The 20,451-nt window shown below is 37.3% G+C and overlaps 1 protein-coding gene across 1 annotated transcript in view; it reads right to left on the bottom strand.

Moving 5' to 3' along the window:
* Nucleotides 1-10,593: 10,593 nt before the first annotated feature.
* PPP1R2 (protein phosphatase 1 regulatory inhibitor subunit 2) overlaps nt 10,594-20,451 on the bottom strand; it is a 28,506-nt gene continuing 18,648 nt past the window's right edge. Inside the window, exons 4-6 of the mRNA XM_053565214.1 lie at nt 19,338-19,432; nt 13,642-13,809; nt 10,594-11,275 (exon numbers count right to left, since the gene is read on the bottom strand). Of these exons, the coding sequence (XP_053421189.1) occupies nt 11,229-11,275; nt 13,642-13,809; nt 19,338-19,432 (310 nt within the window). The 3' untranslated portion in view covers nt 10,594-11,228. The remainder of the gene's footprint in view (nt 11,276-13,641; nt 13,810-19,337; nt 19,433-20,451) is intronic.

Below are 20,451 nucleotides of genomic sequence, written 5' to 3'. Positions count from 1 at the left end.
TGCCTGTGGATAACAACATGTGGTTAAACAAACCTTCCCATATCAATAAATAGCTTGAAAGGAAAGACGCAGGTGAAAAATCCCTGGGAATTTATGAAAACTTGGCAGGGATTTTTGTCATTTGGTTTATGCAAGAAACTATCCTGATAATAATGAATAAGTACCCTGAAACAGTCCTCATATAAAGCATACTTCACCAGCATTTGAAAAATATGTAAAAACATTTTTATTTTATTTTTAACCTTTCTAAATTCAGGCATGCAATGTTTTCAAGGAATTATTTTTGGTGATGGCACAGTGTTCTGACACCTTTTCCTGTGTAAAAGACACATCTGCTCAAATTAACGTTTTCATCTCCATGGACCCACAGTGTCCCTGAAAAATAAAATACCATTGTGTTTCCCTGCTAACCAGCATTTGGAAACAGACAGCTAGCTGTTCAAACCAAACCTACCGCAATTCTCCTTTTTTGAGACAGTGTTTCACTTCACTGCCCTGGTAGAGTGCCGTGGCATCATAGTTTATAGCAACCTCCAACTCTTGGGCTCAGGGAATCCTCTTGCCTCAGCCTCCCAAGTAGCTGGGAATACGTGCCCACCACTATACCTGACTAGTTTTTCTATTTTTAATAGAGACGGAGTTTCATTCTTGCTCAGGCTGGTCTTGAACTCCTGAGCTTAGGCAATCTACCGGCCTGGGACTCCCAGAGTGCTAGGATTACAGGGGTGAGCCACTGAGCCCAGCCTCGGTTCTCCTTGAGCAAGGACCAAGTATCACTAATGTAGCACATGTCTCTATCGCCTTTGAACATTGTAAGACTCTGTAACATGGTGGGTAAACTCAATTCAAAGTAAACTGGACAGAAGTTTCCGGGGTAGCCAAATCTGATCTGTTAGAATCTACATGTATCTTACAACCTTGTATACTTTAGCAATCCAACAAAATTGCTTGGTGCCCAGATCTAAAAAGAAAGGAAGAGCAATGTAGCTGGAATATTTTTTTACATCCCATGGAGAAAAATGTCCAAGGCACTGCAGTCTATGTAATCTTTCTTCTTGGCCTCCTCACATCCAGATACATAGGTTGACAACAGGGCTCCATCAGTACAGACTGGAATCACATATTAATGCTTCACCAGTTAATGTACCCCAAGACTCAAGAATAATTAAACATTCGTCATGTACATTCCTACATGATAGAAAACATAAGAAAGCTGTGGTTAGTTCAGGTGAAGAGAAGACAGGTATACAAAGAATCATGACGCAGGGCAGAACGTGACGCAGAAGTGAGTGCAATGTAATAGACTCGAAGGGAAAAACCACATTTAAAAAGCTTAATGTTGGAGGTAGAATTTGAATTAAAAGACTGAAAGGACCAGAATGTTGGAGAGTTGCTGGTGAGAGAAAAGAAAAAGTAAGAAAGCCAAGTGCTGTGTTAGAGGGAAAAAAACAGCTGCGCTTCACCTAAACCCCGGGGGACATACAGAAGGGAGAAAGAAATATGCACGAGAAGGAGGGCCAGGACCTGAGCACGAAGCACCGCAGGGAAAAAGGAGTTTAGACTTTATCCTGTGACATACAGGGAGCCTGGGCTTTTAAAACCAGGAATATTTTCATATATGGATTACATTTGTGGTTTTTTATTTTTTGTTTTGTTTCCTGAGACAGAGTCTCACTTTTGTCACCCTCAGTAGAGTGCTGTGGTGTCATAGCTCACAGCAACCTCAGACTCCTGGGCTCAAGTGATTCTTTTGCCTCAGCCTCCCAAGTAGCTGGGACTACAGGTGCCTGCCACAACATCCAGCTATTTTTAGAGATGGGTCTTGCTCCAGCTCAGGCTGGTCTCGAACTTGTGAGCTCAGGTGAACCGCCTGCCCCGGCCTCCTAGAGTGCTGAGATTACAGGCATGAACCATCATGCCCAGCCATATGATTACATTTGTTTTAAAAATTATCAAGTTGAGCATAATTACCCCTGTAATCCTAGCACTTGAGGTGAGGCAGGTGGATTACTTGAGCTCAGGAGTTTCAGACTAGCTTTCAAGAGCTCAGGAGCTTCAGACTAGCTAAAAATAGCTCTCTACTAAAAATAGAAAAAAAATAGCTAGAGCTGGGCACCTGTACTCAGTGATTAGAGCACTGGCCCTGTGTACCAGGGATGGCAGGTTCAAACCCTGCCCCAGCTTGCTTAACAAAATAAAAAAGAATAACTAGCTGGGTATAGTGCCAGGCACTTATAGTCCCAGCTACTTGGGAGGCTGAGGCAAATGGATTGCTTCAGCGCAAGAGTTGGGTTGCTATGAGCTATGATGCAACAGCACTCTACTGAGGGTAACAAAGTGAAGCTTTGTCTCAAATAAATACATAAGTAAATAAATAAATGGATATCACTCAGGAACAGGATGGGTATAGATTAGCCAGGGTGACAGAGGAGGGACTGAAAAAAATGAGACTAATTGGGGGAAGGTAATAAAGGATCAGAACGGGAATAGTTACAGAGAAGCTAGAAAAGACATTAATATTGACAGTTTAGTGACATAAGTTGTGGGGGTGATGGCAAGGGGAACATAAAAGATGACTTTGTGCACAGCATGGGTGACAGGAAAATACTCCATCACAATTATGGCCTGTTTTGGTGAGGAGTTGAGTCTAGTTTTGCACACATTGAGTCTAAACAAAGGACTGTAAACTTAAGACCTGCTTTTTCTCAGCTATCTTTTTGAAAAATTTTGCTTTGACTGCTGAGTTCCAAAATTAGCTCTGAGCTGTCTAGCTGTGTGCACAAGTGGTTTATTATGGGGCGTTGGAATATCCCCTTTTGGTAAGGCCTGCCATTTTACTGTCCAAAATTTCACTGAACGAAAAAGAAGGGGTGGTAATTTAAAATATTTTTTTCAACAGCCTTTTTTTGGCCATCAGTAGATATTTTAATTTGAATAATAACTAATATTTGGATGCAATAACTTTTGTTAATAAGATGTGTTAACAAAGAACCCTAAAGTTTAGAGTTCTAACTTAATACCAAAGTCTCTGACTCTGAAAGAGATTTTAGCTGTGCCATCTGCTTAGAGACTAATTAATGGTTTAAAAATAGATGATCTTCTGAAGGCAAATGACATGAAAATAAAGGAAAATATTAATGTAGACCTCATAAACCCACACTATAGAAAGCAATAATGTGTTGTAGGCATTGCATTAAGAAAAAACAGGCTGAGAAGATGCCATAATGAGATACTTTAAAAATGTTCCATATATGGTTTAATATGCACAGCTAAAGAAGTAGCTTCTTCCAAGAACAGGAAGGATGATTAATTAGGTACTTTTATAGGTCTTTTTCCAAACTGTTATTGCTAATGATTAATTTTTAAAAATTATCTTGTAATGTCCACCCTTGTACCTTATATACAAGAGATGAACCTTCTCTTCCCATTTCCTAAGTCTATAATAAATAATTTCTAATATATAATTATAAGCATACAAATCCTTGCCCTACCTTGTTCATTCAATTTTCATCTTTGCTTGTATAACCATTTTTTTCTTTTCTTTTCTTTTTTTTTTTCCGAGACAGGGTCTCCATTGCTGCCCAAGCTGGAGTATAGTGGCATCATCATAACTCACTACAACCTCAAATCCCAGGGCTCAAGAGATCTTCCTGCCTCAACTTCCCAAATAGCTGGACCAGAGGCTTGTACCACCACACCCAGCTAATTTTTCTATTTTTTTTATAGAGATATAGAGATGGGATCTTGTTTTGTTGCTCAGGGTTGTATGAAAAGCCTGGCCTTGGGTGATCTTCCCAGCTTGGCCTCCCGAAGTGCCAGGATTTCAGGTGTGAGCCATTGTGCCCGGCCTAAACTTCTTGAACAAGCTGCCTACACATGCACTATCCATCTCCAAATCTTCCACTCATTCCTCAGCCCCCTGCAATGTGGCTTCCACCCTCAAAGCCAGTGAAGTAATTCTCACCAAGGACACTAATGATCTAGTTGACCCTCAACAGAGTGAAGTCTTTGTCATGTTAGCTCTATTGTTGGGGGGATTAAATGAATTAATTCATGTGCTACATTTAGAGGATCTGAAATGTTCAAGATGCATTCCAAATGGGTCTATCCACACCCTCTGACTATAGGTAAATCCAGTAAATGGATCTTTTCATCATTTAAAATATTTGAAATATTATCACATTTTTACTCACTTGCATTTACATAGTGAATCTAGAAGATATCTAAAAGAAGAGTAAAATGTGCCTTTTTTTTGAGACAGACTCTTTTGTCACCCTGGGTAGAGTGCTATGGCATTTAGCTCACAGCAACCTCAAACTCTTGGGCTCAAGTGATTCTCTTGCCTCAGACGCTGAGTCCCTCCCAAGTAGCTGGGACTATAGGCGCCCACCACAACGCCTGTCTATTTTTAGAGATGGAGTCTCACTCTTGCTCAGGCTGGTCTCAAACCTGTGAGCTCAGACAATTCACCCGCCTTGGCCTCCCAGAGTGCTAGGGTTCCAGGTGTGAGCCACCATGCCTGGCCTAAAATGTGCCTTTTCGTTTTAATTTAATTAACAAATAAAAATTATATGTTTTGGGCAGCCTGTGGCTCAAAGGAGTAGGGCACCAGCCCCATATGCCAGAGGTGGTGGGTTCAAACCCAGCCCCAGCCAAAAAAACTGCAAAAAAAAAAAAAAAAAAGATGAATTTGGAGAGTGATTGGATCTCACCTAATGTGCATAATGTGATGGTATTCAGCACGACCCTGGGTGAAGGATCCAATTACAAATGGAACTTTACCTTAGAAATGAAAACAGTGTAACCTAAACATTTGTATCCTCATGTTTTGTTTTGTTTTTTTGAGACAAAGTCTCACTTGTTACCCTTGGTAGAGTATGGTGGCTTCACAGCTCACAGCAACCTCAAACTCTTGGGCTTAAGCGATTCTCTCGCCTCAGCCGCCCAAGTAGCTAGGACTACAGGTACCCACCACAACGCCCAGTTATTTTTTGGTTACAGTTGTCGTTGTTTAGCAGGCCTGGGCTGGGTTTGAACCCGCCAGCCTTGGTGTATGTGGCAGCTTGTATCCTCATATTAATCCGAAATTTAAAAGTACTAAAAAATATTTAAAAGTACTAAAAAAAAGACTAGTTTGGAGGAAAAATAAAGAGCTCAATTTCAGACATGGTGTTTGTGATATGTGTAAGATGTTTATTTTTTATCACAGCAATTGTATACCTTTGTTCTAAGAATCATCCTTTACTTACCTTTTTATGTTGATTGGCCAGCAAAATTCCAGGGCAGATATTTGGTGCAGAATAAATGTTTAATAATGTTCTCAAAAAAAAAAAAAAACATCTTTCCCATTTGATGTTACACAGATCAGTGTCTCTTCATCCAATTCATAAAATTCCAGATAACTCTAGGCCTAAAGAATAATGCTTAAAGCTTTGTATCATAAGAGTATACTAGTCTGGGTTCAATTCACTTTGTAATCTGAACCCCCCCCCCCCCCACACACACACACCTTTCACCTCAGGGTTGCTTTTATTAGATCCCTTTAGATTGGATTTATATACTTTGTGATTTATTGTGAAAATCTCAGACACTCCTACTTGGGAAATTGAGGACCAATTCACTTTTCAGAGTTAGCACTGAACCACAGCACACTTCCTGAGATAGTTTCAAGCTAGAGTGCAACTCCATGTTGTGGTTCTGAATCAGCTCTTTCTTCTATAACCCCTTGTCCCTTAATAAACTGATTTAGGGACTATTAAAACAGCAGCTTAATTGGCAACAATCTACAAATATGCGCCAACTTCTAAAATTCACCATTTGTATTATGCTTTGGTATTAAGAAAATCATTTGACATTTCTGATTTTTGTGGGAACAATTTTGCTTAGTAACAATTTTGTGGTAGGTATTAGATCTTAATTCGGTTTTAAGGGAATTCATATAAAATTCTGCCAAGCAGCAATGTCTTGCTAATTATAATTAGCACATTCCTCTCAGTTTCATCTATCAGAAAAGCCTCAGAATGGCTGGAGAGGGTGAGCGTAAGCGTACTTCTTCCTTGTTTCCCCAAAGAGTGCTCTTATGGTGCTCTGTACGCACATCTAAGCCTAACAATCTTTAACGGTAGGGAAAGAGGCTGGGTGCCTGTGGCTCACGTCTGGAAGGCAACCTCAAACTCTTGGGTTCTTGCCTCAGGCACCTGCCACAAAACCTGGCTAGTTTTTTTTTAGAGAGGAGATGTCACCTTTGCTCAGGCTGGTCTTGAACTTCTGAGCTCAAGCAATCCACAATCCATCTGCCTCTGCCTCTGCCTCCCAGACATGAGACACCATGGCCCTCTACCCAGGGCAACAAAGTGAGACTCTGTCTCCAAAAAAAAAAAAAAAGCAAGGAAAGAATTTTATGTTCATATTTTCTAATTTAGCCCTACAATAGAGAAAGTGCTTATTTTTCAATTGGGAGTCTTTCTTTCCCATAGAAGATGAAAAGAAAATATAGTATTCTGTCTTAATTGCTTACATAAGGGATATTTCCGAGACCAGGGAGCTTCACTAAATGATTAGACTTCTTATGCTCATAAGCTCTATTATTGGTAACACTTTTTCAGATTGAATTATTTTATTAGAACAAGGCATATTGCAAACCTACTACAATCTCCTTTGCCTACACAGTGAAGTATTAAGATACAAAACATCAGAGACTGCACAATCCTCTATTTCTAGTCAAACCTGTCATCGATCAAAAAAAAAAAATTGGACAAAGAGGAACAACAAATAGTAGTTCTCTTCCAATCTCTTCTTACAATTCCCATTGGCAATAGAACTGAAGTGCAGAACACTTGGCACGTTTACACCCCCCAAAATTTCAGGTTGGGCAGTTGAGATAAAATCATGACTAAATACCTGCCAAATCCACCCTCACTTTTCTACTCTCAGCATTACCTCCCCCAAATAATTCCTCAGATAAAAAAACTAGATGAGTCAAATCCAAATTTAAAAGTATGGGAACCAAAAAGCAAAAACACATTGCTGGGGCAACTAACCAAAGCTTAGGGGTGTGAGCCACAGACCAGAGACGCTTGTCTGCTCTTCCGTCTTCCTAATGCGCAGCCGGTTGGCTCTCGGCAACTAGCTATGCAAAAGGTGATGGCCAGTATAAGACGTTTGGGAAAACCGCTCATGGAGCAAGTTTAAACTTGCTCAATATTTAATCAGTATTAAACCACCGCAGCTCGTAACCAACCACAACTACAACCTCATCTGTCTTAGACACAGATTTTAGTTCCTTCCATAAGTTTTCAAAAATTAAAGTTTTACGTTTGGAATATTATACATGATTTGTAAATACTGTGTAGTCATTGCTACCATTCTCTTCCCTTTTTAGGAAGAAGTTCAACTTTCACGTATTAGAAAACCCTATCCTCATGCTCTACTTGAGATGTTATTTGATGGACATGGTGGGGGTTACGGTGAAACGTTTGAAAAAAATGTTGCACTAAGTTTTAAATAAGCTCCTCTAACCAGGACTTCTCAGACCTTTTAATATGATGATGTGTATTACTACATGTTTCCCAGTGGGGAGAAGAAAGTATAAGCAAGGTGTTCAATCTTTTTTTTTTTCCTATGTTGTACATTGGAAGACTAAGAATAATCTTGGGTATCAAATTATATACACAAACACAGGTGAAAACTGATTAATAACAAAACGGTCCATGCATACTTTTCGTGGTATCTGATACCACTATTTGTGCTTTTGAGAGACACTTTTCCTAAACGGCACACAAACTGCAAAAAAAGTTTTGATTTTTCAGATTAAAAAAAATAACTCATACAAAAGCCCTGAAAAATGTTACTCCTAAAGCATAAGGTATTTACTAATACTCCAAAAAGTTGTTTTTTCTTTTTTGGAGACAGAGTCTCATTCTGTTGCCCAGGCTAGAGTGCCATGGTACCAGCCTAGCTTACAGCAACCTCAAATTCCTGGGTTCAAATGATCTTCCTTCCTCAGCCTTCCAAGTAGCTGGGACTATAAGCATCCACCATGATGCCCAGCTAATTTTTCTATTTTTGGTAGAGACAGGGTCTCACTCTTACTCAAGCTGGTCTAGAACTCCTGAACTCAAGGGATCCTCCTGCCTTAGCCTATCAGAGTGCTAGGATTATAGGCATGAGCCACTCCACCTGGCCAAATACTCCAAAAAGTTTATTTGTAACATGCAATTTCTAAAATGAATTTTCTACACCCCAAAAAACAAAGACCAGAAAATTTAGTTAGTTCTAGGCTTGATCCTCTCATTTAGCATGTATGTAAAACTGAAAATAACTTGGCCATGAGCATTTTCCTCACAAAGTACAGATAAGAATGCCTGCTTTGTGTGGTTGTTTTCAGGATTACATGTAAGGAACCTAGCACAATGCTGGTCAAAGCAAATAATAGGCTCTCAATAAATGCTGGCTCTTGTTATCATTTCTACTAAACTAACTACCCTGCCGCAACATCATCCAAGATCCACTCCTGGTATCCAGAATACCTGGTCAATTGGTTATAGTCTTGAGATAGCTGAGGAGCAAGAAAATAAAATCCACACACAGGCCATTTGTCATATTACTGTTTTTATTACAATATGTATAGTGTATACTAATTTAAAGAGAAAAATGTTAATAAAATGAAAGTCTAGATAACTCTTATTTTAACAATGCATTTATACTATTATGTCTCAGATTTTAAAGAGTCATCTCTGCAGAATTTTAGACTGACGAATGAACAGATGAAATGACACAATAGTTCAGCAGTAAAAAGCTGAAATTATATTTACATTGGCTAGAACAGAACATTCACAGACAACTTTCTCCAAAGGAAAATCTAACTTAACTCAAAAAGTCCATTTTTTTGAGTTTAATATCACGTCAATTAGAAACCCAGGACTAGATGAAAATATTTTTACTTGGTTGCATTTGACTATCTAAAACCCTCTGAACGTACTATTTGGCATGTCTTACTCCTCTAAGACAACTGTCTACTTTCTGAAACCAGAAATGAGAGTCTGTTTGTGATTTAAGCTTCAAGAAATAGTTTGTAGGGTGCTGGCCCTACATACCGAGGGTGATAGGTTCAAACCTGGCCCTAGCCAGACTACAACAATAATAACAAAAAATAATAAAAAAATGAAAATAGCTGGGCGTTGTGGTGGCTGCCTATAGTCCCAGCTACTCAGGAGGCTGAAGCAAGAGAATCGCCTAAGCCAAAGAGCTGGAGGTTGCTGTGAGCTGTGACGCCACAGCACTCTACTGAGGGCGACAAAGTGAGACTCTGTCTCTAAAAAAAAAAAAGAAAGAAATAGTTTGTAGAAAACTATCAGCAAAAGAATCAGTTGCTAAAAAGTCTTACCTTTCCTTCACTGTACAACAGCTACTTCTATGAATAAAGAGTATGTGGATACTTTTAAAGATATCAAAATGAGAAAACCCAAAACAAAGGTCTGGGTACATAAACATATGTGCACACACGTACCACACTTGATCCCCTCATCCCTCCCAAGCAGGTTTAAATAGATAAAATAACCCATTATTCTAAACTCCGAATACAGATATAAACACTGTTTATAAATCAGTGGTATTACTAGACAAAATGTTTAGTTAGAATACTGCACCTGTAGTTCAGAGGTACTTTGATTAGATCCCATTAAAAGAAAAACCATTCAAAATAATAAGCACATTCTTCTAACAGCAAAGAATTCTCCTACTTTTTATTTAGACATACTAATACTTCCATAAACTTACAAGTGGAAGATAAACTATTCAATAAAAGCCTTTTCCTATTATATAATACACACAACTTCTTTTAAAAGTCTGTTCATATAACAGATTCTTTTGGTACCAACAAAAATTTCAGATACAAATAATTGACTAGAAACGAAACCGTCACTTAACCAAAATACACAGGACTTTCCTGCACTTCATTCCAGGAAAAAAATCCAAATAATTCTTACTGTGTTAGAAGAATAAAGTACATTTGTCATAATATAACATTATTGTATTCTTTTAAAGCAGACACTAAAGTTTTTAAATTAAAAAATGTTCAGGCTTACTTCTGTAAACAATCATTACTGGTTACACATAATTCTCTCATCATGCAAAAAACCTCAGTTAGTTGTTTTCTAAAGTATATTGAAGTCAAACCAATAACAATTTTATTAGCAAGCTATAAATGAGAGGTATAGAAATTCCGCAACTGAACTGTGTTTCCTATCTACAGTACTACTGCTACTCAATCTATTTTCTTCACATTTTAGAAGAACTAATAGGCATTGATGGTCAAATTAAGAATTTCATTATTGCAGCAAATGATAGAATATATGTGACAGAAAGAGAGTTCCTCATGTCATGACAATCTTTATGATCCTTTAAGAGGTAAAGAATTTTATGTGCGTATCTGTGGAAAGGAATAGAAAACAAAAGCAGGAGGTTAAGCCAGGTACATACAGGGAGCGCTTGGATAGCTACATTACAACTATATTTATTAAAAAAAAACTGATCTGGAGTCTGCCCGATGTACCAAAAAAACCCCCAAAAAACAATCAGAGCAGACGTTAGTGCAAGTTTAACCTGATAATTTATTTGTGAAAAAAAGGTAGTTGTGATGAGAAAAAGTTCAATGTTTTCCTTGCAAACACAAAGAAACTCAATAGGGATTTTTAAGGTAGTAGGGTCAGAAAATGCAACAGTCAACTCTTATAATTCTTTTCAATTAAACAGATAAATCAAGTTGAAGACAGATGATAAAATACTTCCCAGCCTGAACATTTATCAGCCTATAAATCCTGTTGTTCCAATGGGCTTCTGATTAAAAACGAAACAAAACCCAAGAAATTTTTTATAAGAGCTACCATATCTAGAAGTGATGAAAATAAATTAGTCCCCCCCCAAAATACTGTTTAACTCTAAAGCATAAAAAGCTATATATCTTATAAAATTAACCAGTGTTCTTACAAAAGTAATACAATTTTGGACTGATGATGTTACACTGTATTTGTGGTGAAGTACTAGGCACAAGAATATATGTAGCAATTAGGCATTTTCAGTCTATTCAGTCTATGGTTATCATTTAATTCTTGGCAATATACAATAACTGGTATGCATTTTGGTACTTAAGTCATGAATTGTGGAGAACAAGAGTAGTGCATTATACTAACAGGGTCTAACAAACAATTACAGTATTAAACAAATATTTTCTATGAACTTTGTGATTTGTTTTGCTGTTGGTCGCTTGTAGTAGATCCTGCAAAGACAAAAGAAAAACAAAGTCAACATAATTTGTTGCATATTGCCAACATTGGCTAAAGTTTCCTTACAATGGCATAGATGATAAACAAATACAAAAATATCGAAAACAAATAAGGCATATTTCATGTAGGCTGAGTAAGACTGATACTGTAAAGACTAAAATATTCTACAGAACAGAACAGAAGTGTCTATTCAGTGATAGGACAAACAAGTTTCAGACTGAATAAATCACAAGAGGAAAGTTAAGTTTATTACAACTCAAGTATCTTGAAGTTATAAAGATTTATATTTATTACTTCAAAACTATAAAATATTACCTCAAGGTCTAAACATGCCATGTTTCTCCAATAAAACAGGTGGGAATAGAGGAAGGAGGAGATTGCCAATGCTCAAAAAAGCAACCTGGAGATTTTTATTTATTATTTATTTATTTTATTTATTTATTTGAAAGACAGAATCTCACTTTGTGGCCCTCAGTAGAGTGCCATGGTGTCACAGCTCAAACTCTTGGGCTTAAGCAATTTTTTTGCCTCAGTCTCCCAAGTAGCTGGGACTCCAGGTGCCCGCCACAATGCCTGGCTATTTTTTAGAGACAGGGTCTCACTCTGACTCAGGTTGGTCTCGAACCTGTGAGCTCAGCCTCCCAAGTGCTGGTATTACAGGCATAAGCCATTGTACCTGGCCTAGAGATTTTAAAAGCTGGTAAGATGTGTTTAAGAGCCCCCAATGGGTAAGGGACAAATAAAGTAATGAACTTATTTCCCTAAATCTTACAAAAAATATAATTTATGTACTAAATGTGTAAAATTTAATGTCTTAACCAAAGATGGACAAAATGCCAGAGTTATTTTTCAAAAATCTATGTTTTTTTAAAAAAAGCCCCTTTATTTAATCTTTGGCACAGTGGTGTTGATACAAATTTCTAGTGGCAAATGAGGGATATTCCTAGCACCTTAGTACAGTCACTTAAGAGTTGATACTGAAAATGGAGTCAAAATTTATGAGAAGTTATAACTAAGATATATTTATTTGACTACAACAAAAAACTATCAAGATATAGGGAAAATGAGAAACAAAGACCCCATGGCAATTAGGAGATAGATAATCTAAAAATAACAAATTTAAAAAAAGGAAGAGAGACGTGTAAGAATTACTACTTAAGATGAAGTTTATTCAAGTTAAATATAAGCTAAATAGAGTATGGTGCATACAATGGAAATGAAATCCAGTATGAAACAGACTAAGGCTAAAGCACAACATAGAGTAATAAAAATACTGTAATCCTGATACAACAAGACAGTGACTCATCAGGGTATATCATGGAACTATTGATACATATTTCAAACTATGCTCACCAGAACAGTATTATAGTAATTGTTTACCTTCCTTCCTGAGACTTAACCATACTAGACATCACAAAGGAAAGCACCAGTAATGCAAGTACAAAGAATAAATAATGGGCAAAAACCTCACTTCATTAGTAGTACAGGAGATTCATCTTCATTCACCTTCACCTTCATTCAACACCAGAGTAACAGTTTACCAAAAATAAATAAATAAAATCTATTTCTTATGATTGATCTTGACCTAGCCAAGAGTTGCTAGGCTATAGAGGCTGGTTCTCCAAGACTTAAAAAAAAAAAAAAATCAATCCAATTATTTGTCAATCCAATAGTGAAAAGAATCAACATTGGAAAGACATGACATCCTTTTATCTAGAGGGATGTCAAAACATATCTTCCACATTATATTTTTTAAAAAGGTTTTAACCTTTAATTTAGATTGTCATTACAAATGAAATATAACCTGACTTGAAACATTAAAAAAATATATAGCTTAATCTGAAGACAAACATCCAGCCAAGAAAACCATTTCAAAAAGCCATATAATGGGACGGCGCCTGCGGCTCAGTGAGTAGGGCACGTTCTAACCTAGCCCTGACCAAACTGCAACAACAAAAAAAAAAATAGCCAGGCATTCTGGTGGGTGCCTATAGTCCTAGCTACTCGGGAAGCTGAGGCAAGAGAATTGCCTAAGCCTAGGAGTTAGAGGTTGCTGTGAGCTGTGACGCCAAGCTCTCTACCAAGGGTGATAAAGTGAGAGACTGTCACTAAAACAAACAAACAAACAAAAAAAGCCATATAATGAAACATATGGTCTTAAATCAAATTTGGGCATAAAAAACTTTATTATTCTGAAATTGGCCACTGGGATTGACATTGTGAAAACATATTTCATAATAATAAAATGAATCTCAGCAAAATTTTCTTAAGTTTTTCACAAGTTTAAGGCAAAATAAAGTATATTATTTTAGATATAGAGGATCACAAAAGTTTCAGTGGTATTTTCAAAACATCTAACCTTGACTTGATTCTTCCGTATTCATGCTTTCTCCATCTGCAGTCTCTAACATTTCGTCATCTTCCTCATCATCATGTAGGTCTTTTGAAATTAACTGTCTAGCTAATTTAATATTCAGTCCTTCATTGTAGTGAAGCTTCCTTTTCATTTCAAATTGTCGCTTTTTTTCTATAAGATACAAAAAAGCCAGTTTAGTAAGTTTTATCTCAAGAATTGATCCATGCTTGTTTTACAAATAAAGTTTTACTGAAACATAATCATACTTATGTGTTTTTTGCCTTTCTTAAGGCTGCTTTTGTGCTCACTGGCAGAGTAGAGGAGTTTGCAACAGAGATCACTGGGCCTATAAAATCTAAATTATTTACCATCTGGCGCTTTACAGGAAAAGCTTGTTAACCTCTGTTTTAAATGCTTTAAGTATATCTCAAAGGAATAAGATAGAGCCATTAGAAGTTATATTTGTGAAGAAAATTGAAAGCTATGGGAAAATTATCTAGAAAGAGTTGAATGGGAAAAAAAATAAAGGAAGCAACAGTACCATATACTGTATGTATCATGTACAAAGCCTGTACACATACCCACGCACAGGAAGTAAGACTCAACAATTAACAATGGTTAATTCTGGGTCAAGGAACTATGGGATAGTTTGAACGTTTTCATATTTTCTACTTTTATAATTAAGAAAAAGTCCTTATTACCTGTTAAGAAACTGCAATGATTTAAAACATTGTTGGCTAAAAACATAACCTCATTCTTAGAGTAACTTTTTAAGAAAAACTTTTTATAAAGGAATGGTGAAGAGATTCCAGATTATTCTCTCACTTATAGTCTACACCACGGAAACAAAGCTGGCAGCAATTCAATACAACTGATTGCATTTAATAGACAGCCCTTTAAAAAGCAACTGTTTATGAATAAATAATTACAGGATTTTAAAATTTCTTCGACCAGTAAATCAAAAGAATGAATAATGAAGGGTCAATATAAAATTGCCAGTGGTTTATTTTGTCAATGAAGAGCATTAAAATTCATTCACTATTGATTTATTAAAGTTTCTTTAAAATATCTTAATGTCACAAAAGCAGACATCTCTCAATAAGGCGATTCAAAGTACTTTCTTAATGTCCTCTAATTCTCTCAAGTTTTTATCATCTACACTGATTTTTTTTTTTTTTTAAAGTTCAAGTCACTACTCATCAACCACTCTTCATCCTCTATTTGAATAGGGAGAGACTGACATCTACAGGATCACCCTATAAAATATTTGGTTCAAATAACCACAATCTTACCAGATATCTTTATAGTTTTTTTTTTTTTGTGGAGACAGAGTTTCACTTTATGGCCTTCGGTAGAGTGCCATGGCATCAACACAGCTCACAGCAACCTCCAACTCCTGGGCTTAAGTGATTCTCCTGCCTCAGCCTCCCGAGTAGCTGGGACTACAGGCGCCCGCCACAACGCCCGGCTATTTTTTTGTTGCAGTTCGGCTGGGGCCGGGATTGAACCCGCCAGGCTCGGTATATGGGGCCGGCGCCTTACTGACTACCGACTGAGCCACAGGCGCCGCCCAAGATATCTTTATAATTATTTTTCATTCTTGGAGGAGACATGAAATTGGAGGGCAGGGGGGGACCAGTAAAAAGATCAAATCCTCATGACTCAATTTTTTAGTGATGTCTTCCAAGTATTCAAATGCTATAAGAGCAATACTAAAAAATAACAAAAAATAACGGTTGTACTTGTCTCCACTACAGTAGGTAAATTTCCTAAGGCAATACCTATTTTCATTACAAAGTAACATATGTTCACAATAGAAATTTAAAAGAAAATCACTCTTACTTCCCTCAGAAACTAGCATTAACAATATTTTATAACTATAAGATGTTTTTCTAAAACTGTTTGTATATTGTGTACTGGCTGTTTTTCTTTCCACTTCTGTATTATTAGGATGATCATATATCCAGTTTGCCCAGGCAGTTTCAGTTTATGCCTGTTGCTTCACACAACTATAAAAATGACAGCTTAAAAGGGAAAAGCCTATTATGAGCTGAAAAGAAACCGGGGTATAATGACCCAGTTCAGACAGTAAAGTATATGAACTTAAAGTAAACATTCTCCCACATAAATAGCAGATTTTTTAATGGCTACAGGGTATGGAGTTATAATCTAATTCCCTATTCGCAAAGATTTCTGATCTTCCCTTTTCTGTGTGTATTTTCAATGTTTTAAATGGTGTTACATATGTTTTTTGTGCAATTATTCAATTTTTAAAACATAAACCAGAGTTGTTTAAGTTCTCACTACCATTCCATAAGTAACAACCAATATTTATGAATAAATAATAAGTTGGAATGTATACTTTTATAATTATGTGTAGATGTATATTGAGGACTTGGACAAAAATATTTCAAGAATGGTGGCGCCTGTGGCTCAGTGAGTAGGGTGCCAGCCCCATATGCCGAGGGTGGTGGGTTCAAACCCAGCCCCGGCCAAACTGAAACCAAAAAATAGCCGGGCATTGTGGTGGGCGCCTGTAGTCCCAGCTGCTCGGGAGGCTGAGGCAAGAGAATCGCGTAAGCCCAAGAGTTAGAGGTTGCTGTGAGCCGTGTGACGCCACGGCACTCTACCCGAGGGCGGTACAGTGAGACTCTGTCTCTACAAAAAAAAAAAAAAAAAAAAAATTTCAAGAAACTACCCTCCAGAATCACCAATTTTCATACCTAACAATGTTACTGCATAAGTAATCTATTTTTCCACATTCACACTAAAAGAGAATTGTCATTCTTTTTTATTGCAATTAGTGAAGTTTTTTTTTTTTTTTTGGCCAGGCTGGGTTTGAACCCACCACCTCCGGCATATGGGACCGGCGCCCTACCCCTTGAGCCACAGGTGCCGCCTGAATTGTCATTCTTTTTAAGATCTGTTGATCTGAAAGGAAATACAGGTGCTATGATGTTGTTTTCACATTCTTATTCTTAGGAATTGATACTACAGTTTTTCTCTTTTGTGAATTATATTTCTGTAGACTATTATTAGTAGTAGTATTATTATGTAGAAATAATACTAAAATTATTTCTAATTCTAATATGTTGAGCTTAGTTTTGATTGTTATAAATATATCTAATTTTGGAATAACCAATAGTATCACTTAAAATATGCACAGTGTTCATTTCATAGAAAGCTGCTAGATAAATGTTCTCAATCTTCTTTATTTATATTCACTTTATTTGTAATCCTTATAAGGCAGAGCAACATAATGCAAAGAGTACAAGAACATTTAGATTTCAGGCTCAGATCTAATAATGGTAAACTATCCACAGGAACTAGACAAGTGAATTATTCTTTTGTACCTACTTTTACTTTTTATGGAGACTACCCTAATTATTTTAAATTACTAAAAGTTAATGTTTACCAAGTACTAAAAATATACCAGGATCAGTGCTAAATACTTTAAATGCTTCATCTCATTTAACAGTCACCAACAATTCTAAAATAAGTTATAAAATTATTATAACTTCCAATTTAGAAACGAGGAAACTGAGGCTCAGAGAAATCAAGCAAATTAGTTGAGCGGCATACCCAGAGCATAATTAGGTTTGTGTGATCCCACAGTCAATTAATCTTAATTGTTAAGCTATAAGTTACAAGAATTTTTTTTCTAAGACTCTCTGCTGTCCAGAAATGACAATTTTTCAGACAGGTAACTGTAAAGTAAAGAATGCCTATGTAATTCAGTAACTCTACCAGTGGAAGCGAAATTAATTATAACCAAACAGCTCCCCCTGCCAGCTAGCTCATGAAACTACAACTTGAGGAACAGTACCTTACTGAGAAATACCAATACCCATTAATAATAAATTCCCTATTCTCAACAGATCATATGTTTCTGGAGGGTAATGAGGAAACAAACAAAAACAAATGTGTACATGAAATACTTTTCAAGGACTTCTTGGGGGCATATTTTTGGAAAAGTCAAGTCCCTGAGAGTAGAAGAGATACAACCTGAGACTATGCTACATGCCAAATGTTTCTCTTAATACAAATAACAGGTTCAGACCATAACAGTTCTGTTGAACAGGCTCTATTCTAAAGATGGAAGGAAAGAGTAGTAAATTATATCTTAGCAGTGACACATGACAAAGATCCTGACAGTTAACTGGAAAATATTTGGAGTTTTAGTATAGTTTTAAAGTTTCTCAATGTCTTTACAGTGCAGGTAGTCCCCACACTACCTGCTTCAAGTATACTTCCACTCCATGTTCTTTTTTGTGACTGTGTATGTTTTTCTTGCATCTTTCCTCCCATACAAAGGGTTGGTTTTTACTTACAGAGAGTTGAACATATACAAAATTTTTAAATTCTTGAGAAGATTATACATTCTCATAGTTCAAAAAGTATAAAAAGCAACAAGATAAAATACATTCCTTTTCTCCCCACCTTTATAGGTAATCGCTGTTACTTGTGAAAACAGAAATCACTGGTAGGCAGCAATGCCTTAACTGTGTTTTGTGCTAAATGGGCTACAAGGGCCTCTTCCATCCCTGTTAGGAAGGCTGTCTTGATCACCTTCCCATGACACTATTGCTCTTTTAGTTTGATAGGACCTAATAAAGACTGTTACTCTGTGTTTGACCATCTTGGTTCACGAGGTTCACTGCCTTAACAACACAAAGAGCACAAGCAACTAGGAAATTAGCTCTCACAGCTTAAAGACCACCCATCTGTGACTCTAAAAGCATTAACTATTTTTAAAAGAGATAGAGTCTCACTCTGCTGCCTAGGCTGGAGTGCAGTGGCACAATTCTAGCCTGCAGCCTGAAACTCTTAGGCTAAAGTGATCCTTCTGCCTTTCAGCCTCCTGAGTTGCTGGGATTGTAAGTGTGACCCACTGTGCACAGTTAAAAGCACGGATTTACTAAGTATATACTAAGCATCTATTCTGTACTAGGCACTAAAAAGTACAATGAAAGGAATAGTTACAACTACTTTTATTTATTTATTTTTAGACAAGGTCTTACTATTGCCTTGTCATACCTGAACCTAGTGGAAGAGAGAAACACCAGCACACTGAGTCCAAATTAAGCAAGGGTCCTTTATTGATCAGCCAGGCCAAGAGTGGGCTCACGCCTCAAAGTCTCTTGACCCCTAGAAGCAGGGGGTGGAAACCTTTTGTAAGGGGCTTTCAGTAGGGGAGGGGAGTCCTTAATGCAAGGCGAGTTTGACAAGAGCCAACACCTGTAAGGGGAATTTTTACAAGGGGAAGTTGGGGTTTTGCAGTTATTACAAAACTCTTTCAGCTGAGCTTCCTGTCTTAAAGGGGGGTGTTGAAAGCCCCCAGCAAGATGGAGTTGGGGCATAACATTCCCCCCTGGTCTTATGTCTGAGTCAAACCCTTGACTCTTTGCCTGAGTCTTGTTTGCCTACCCCTACATAATATGGGGGTCAGGGTTGTAGATGTAACCAACAACCAAAAGCTAAATCTAGTTGAGTTATATTTAAAGATGATGCATACCATTTAACATACTTAACAGAATAGAAAGCATACAAGTAGCACCTGAATTATGAAAACATTGCTTTCTATTTTCCTATCCTACACTTTCCCAAAAAGAAAACCATATGCTAATCTTCTAAATAATGGACTTATTTTACCAAAAATTATCATCATCATGCTGTAAGCAATAGAGGAAACAAACTACCTTGCTCTTCAGGTGACAGGTCACTATCCTCCTCTCCACTGCTTTCTTGTTCCCGAACCCGATACTTCAGCTCGGCGCCTTCAGCAGCAGCTAATCTATTCAACAACCATTTACAAATAAATTAACACTTGTTATTCTTGTATTATTTAAGAGTCTTATTCAACTTTTAAGCCTCATAAGTAAACATTTAAACATCATTAATATGCTAACCTGATGAGGAAAATAAAAAGCAAAAAAATAGAAATGGATGTAGAAATCAATAAGCAACAAGAATAGCAGAACGGGTGCTAAAATCAATAACAGCAAAGGAAGAAAGCTTTTATTTCATGAATTTACTAATTTTTGCCTTTCTCACTCCTATCTTCTCCCCCCCACCCCAACTTCTATCTTTAAAACACAAGTGGCTGGCTCGGCATCCACAGCACAGTGATTATGGCACTAGCCACATACACTGAGGGTGGCGGGTTCGAACCCAGCCCTGGCCAACTAAACCTCAATGACAACTGCAACCAAAAAAACACCAAAAGAAAACAAACAAAAAAACACAAGTGGCAGGGCATTTTATTTTTATTTATTTATGTATTTATTTTTTTGGGACAGAGTCTCACTCTGTCACCCGTGGTAGATAGAGTGCTGTGGCATCACAGCTCACAGCAAACTCAAACTCTTGGGCTTAAGTGATTCTCTTGCCGCAGCCTCCCAAGTAGCCGGGACTACAGGTACCCACCACAATGCCCAGCTATTTTTTTGTTGCAGTTATCATTGTTTCGAAGGCCCAGGCCAGGTTCGAACCTGCCTGCCTCAGTGTATGTGGCCAGTGCACTAACTACTGAGCAACGGGTGCTGAGCCATGGCAGGGCATTTTAAAAAACCCACAGGGAAGGGCGGTGCCTGTGGCTCAAGGAGTAGGACACTGGCCCCATATACCGGAGGTGGTGGGTTCAAACCCAGCCCTGACCAAAAACTGCAAAAAAAAAAAAAAAAACCTCAGGGAAGACATACTTTAGTATCCCAGGTTCAGATACCCTAATCTTCCTGCTACCTGCATACCTTGACCATAATCAAGAAATAAGATTGGAAAAAGTTGCTATGAAAAATCTAGCCTTTTGCTTAT

The sequence above is a fragment of the Nycticebus coucang genome, chromosome 16 (genome assembly GCF_027406575.1).
Source record: "Nycticebus coucang isolate mNycCou1 chromosome 16, mNycCou1.pri, whole genome shotgun sequence".
Classification (NCBI taxonomy): domain Eukaryota; kingdom Metazoa; phylum Chordata; class Mammalia; order Primates; family Lorisidae; genus Nycticebus; species Nycticebus coucang.
Note: the sequence above shows the minus strand (reverse complement) of the source record. Positions and strands in the feature narration are given on the sequence as shown.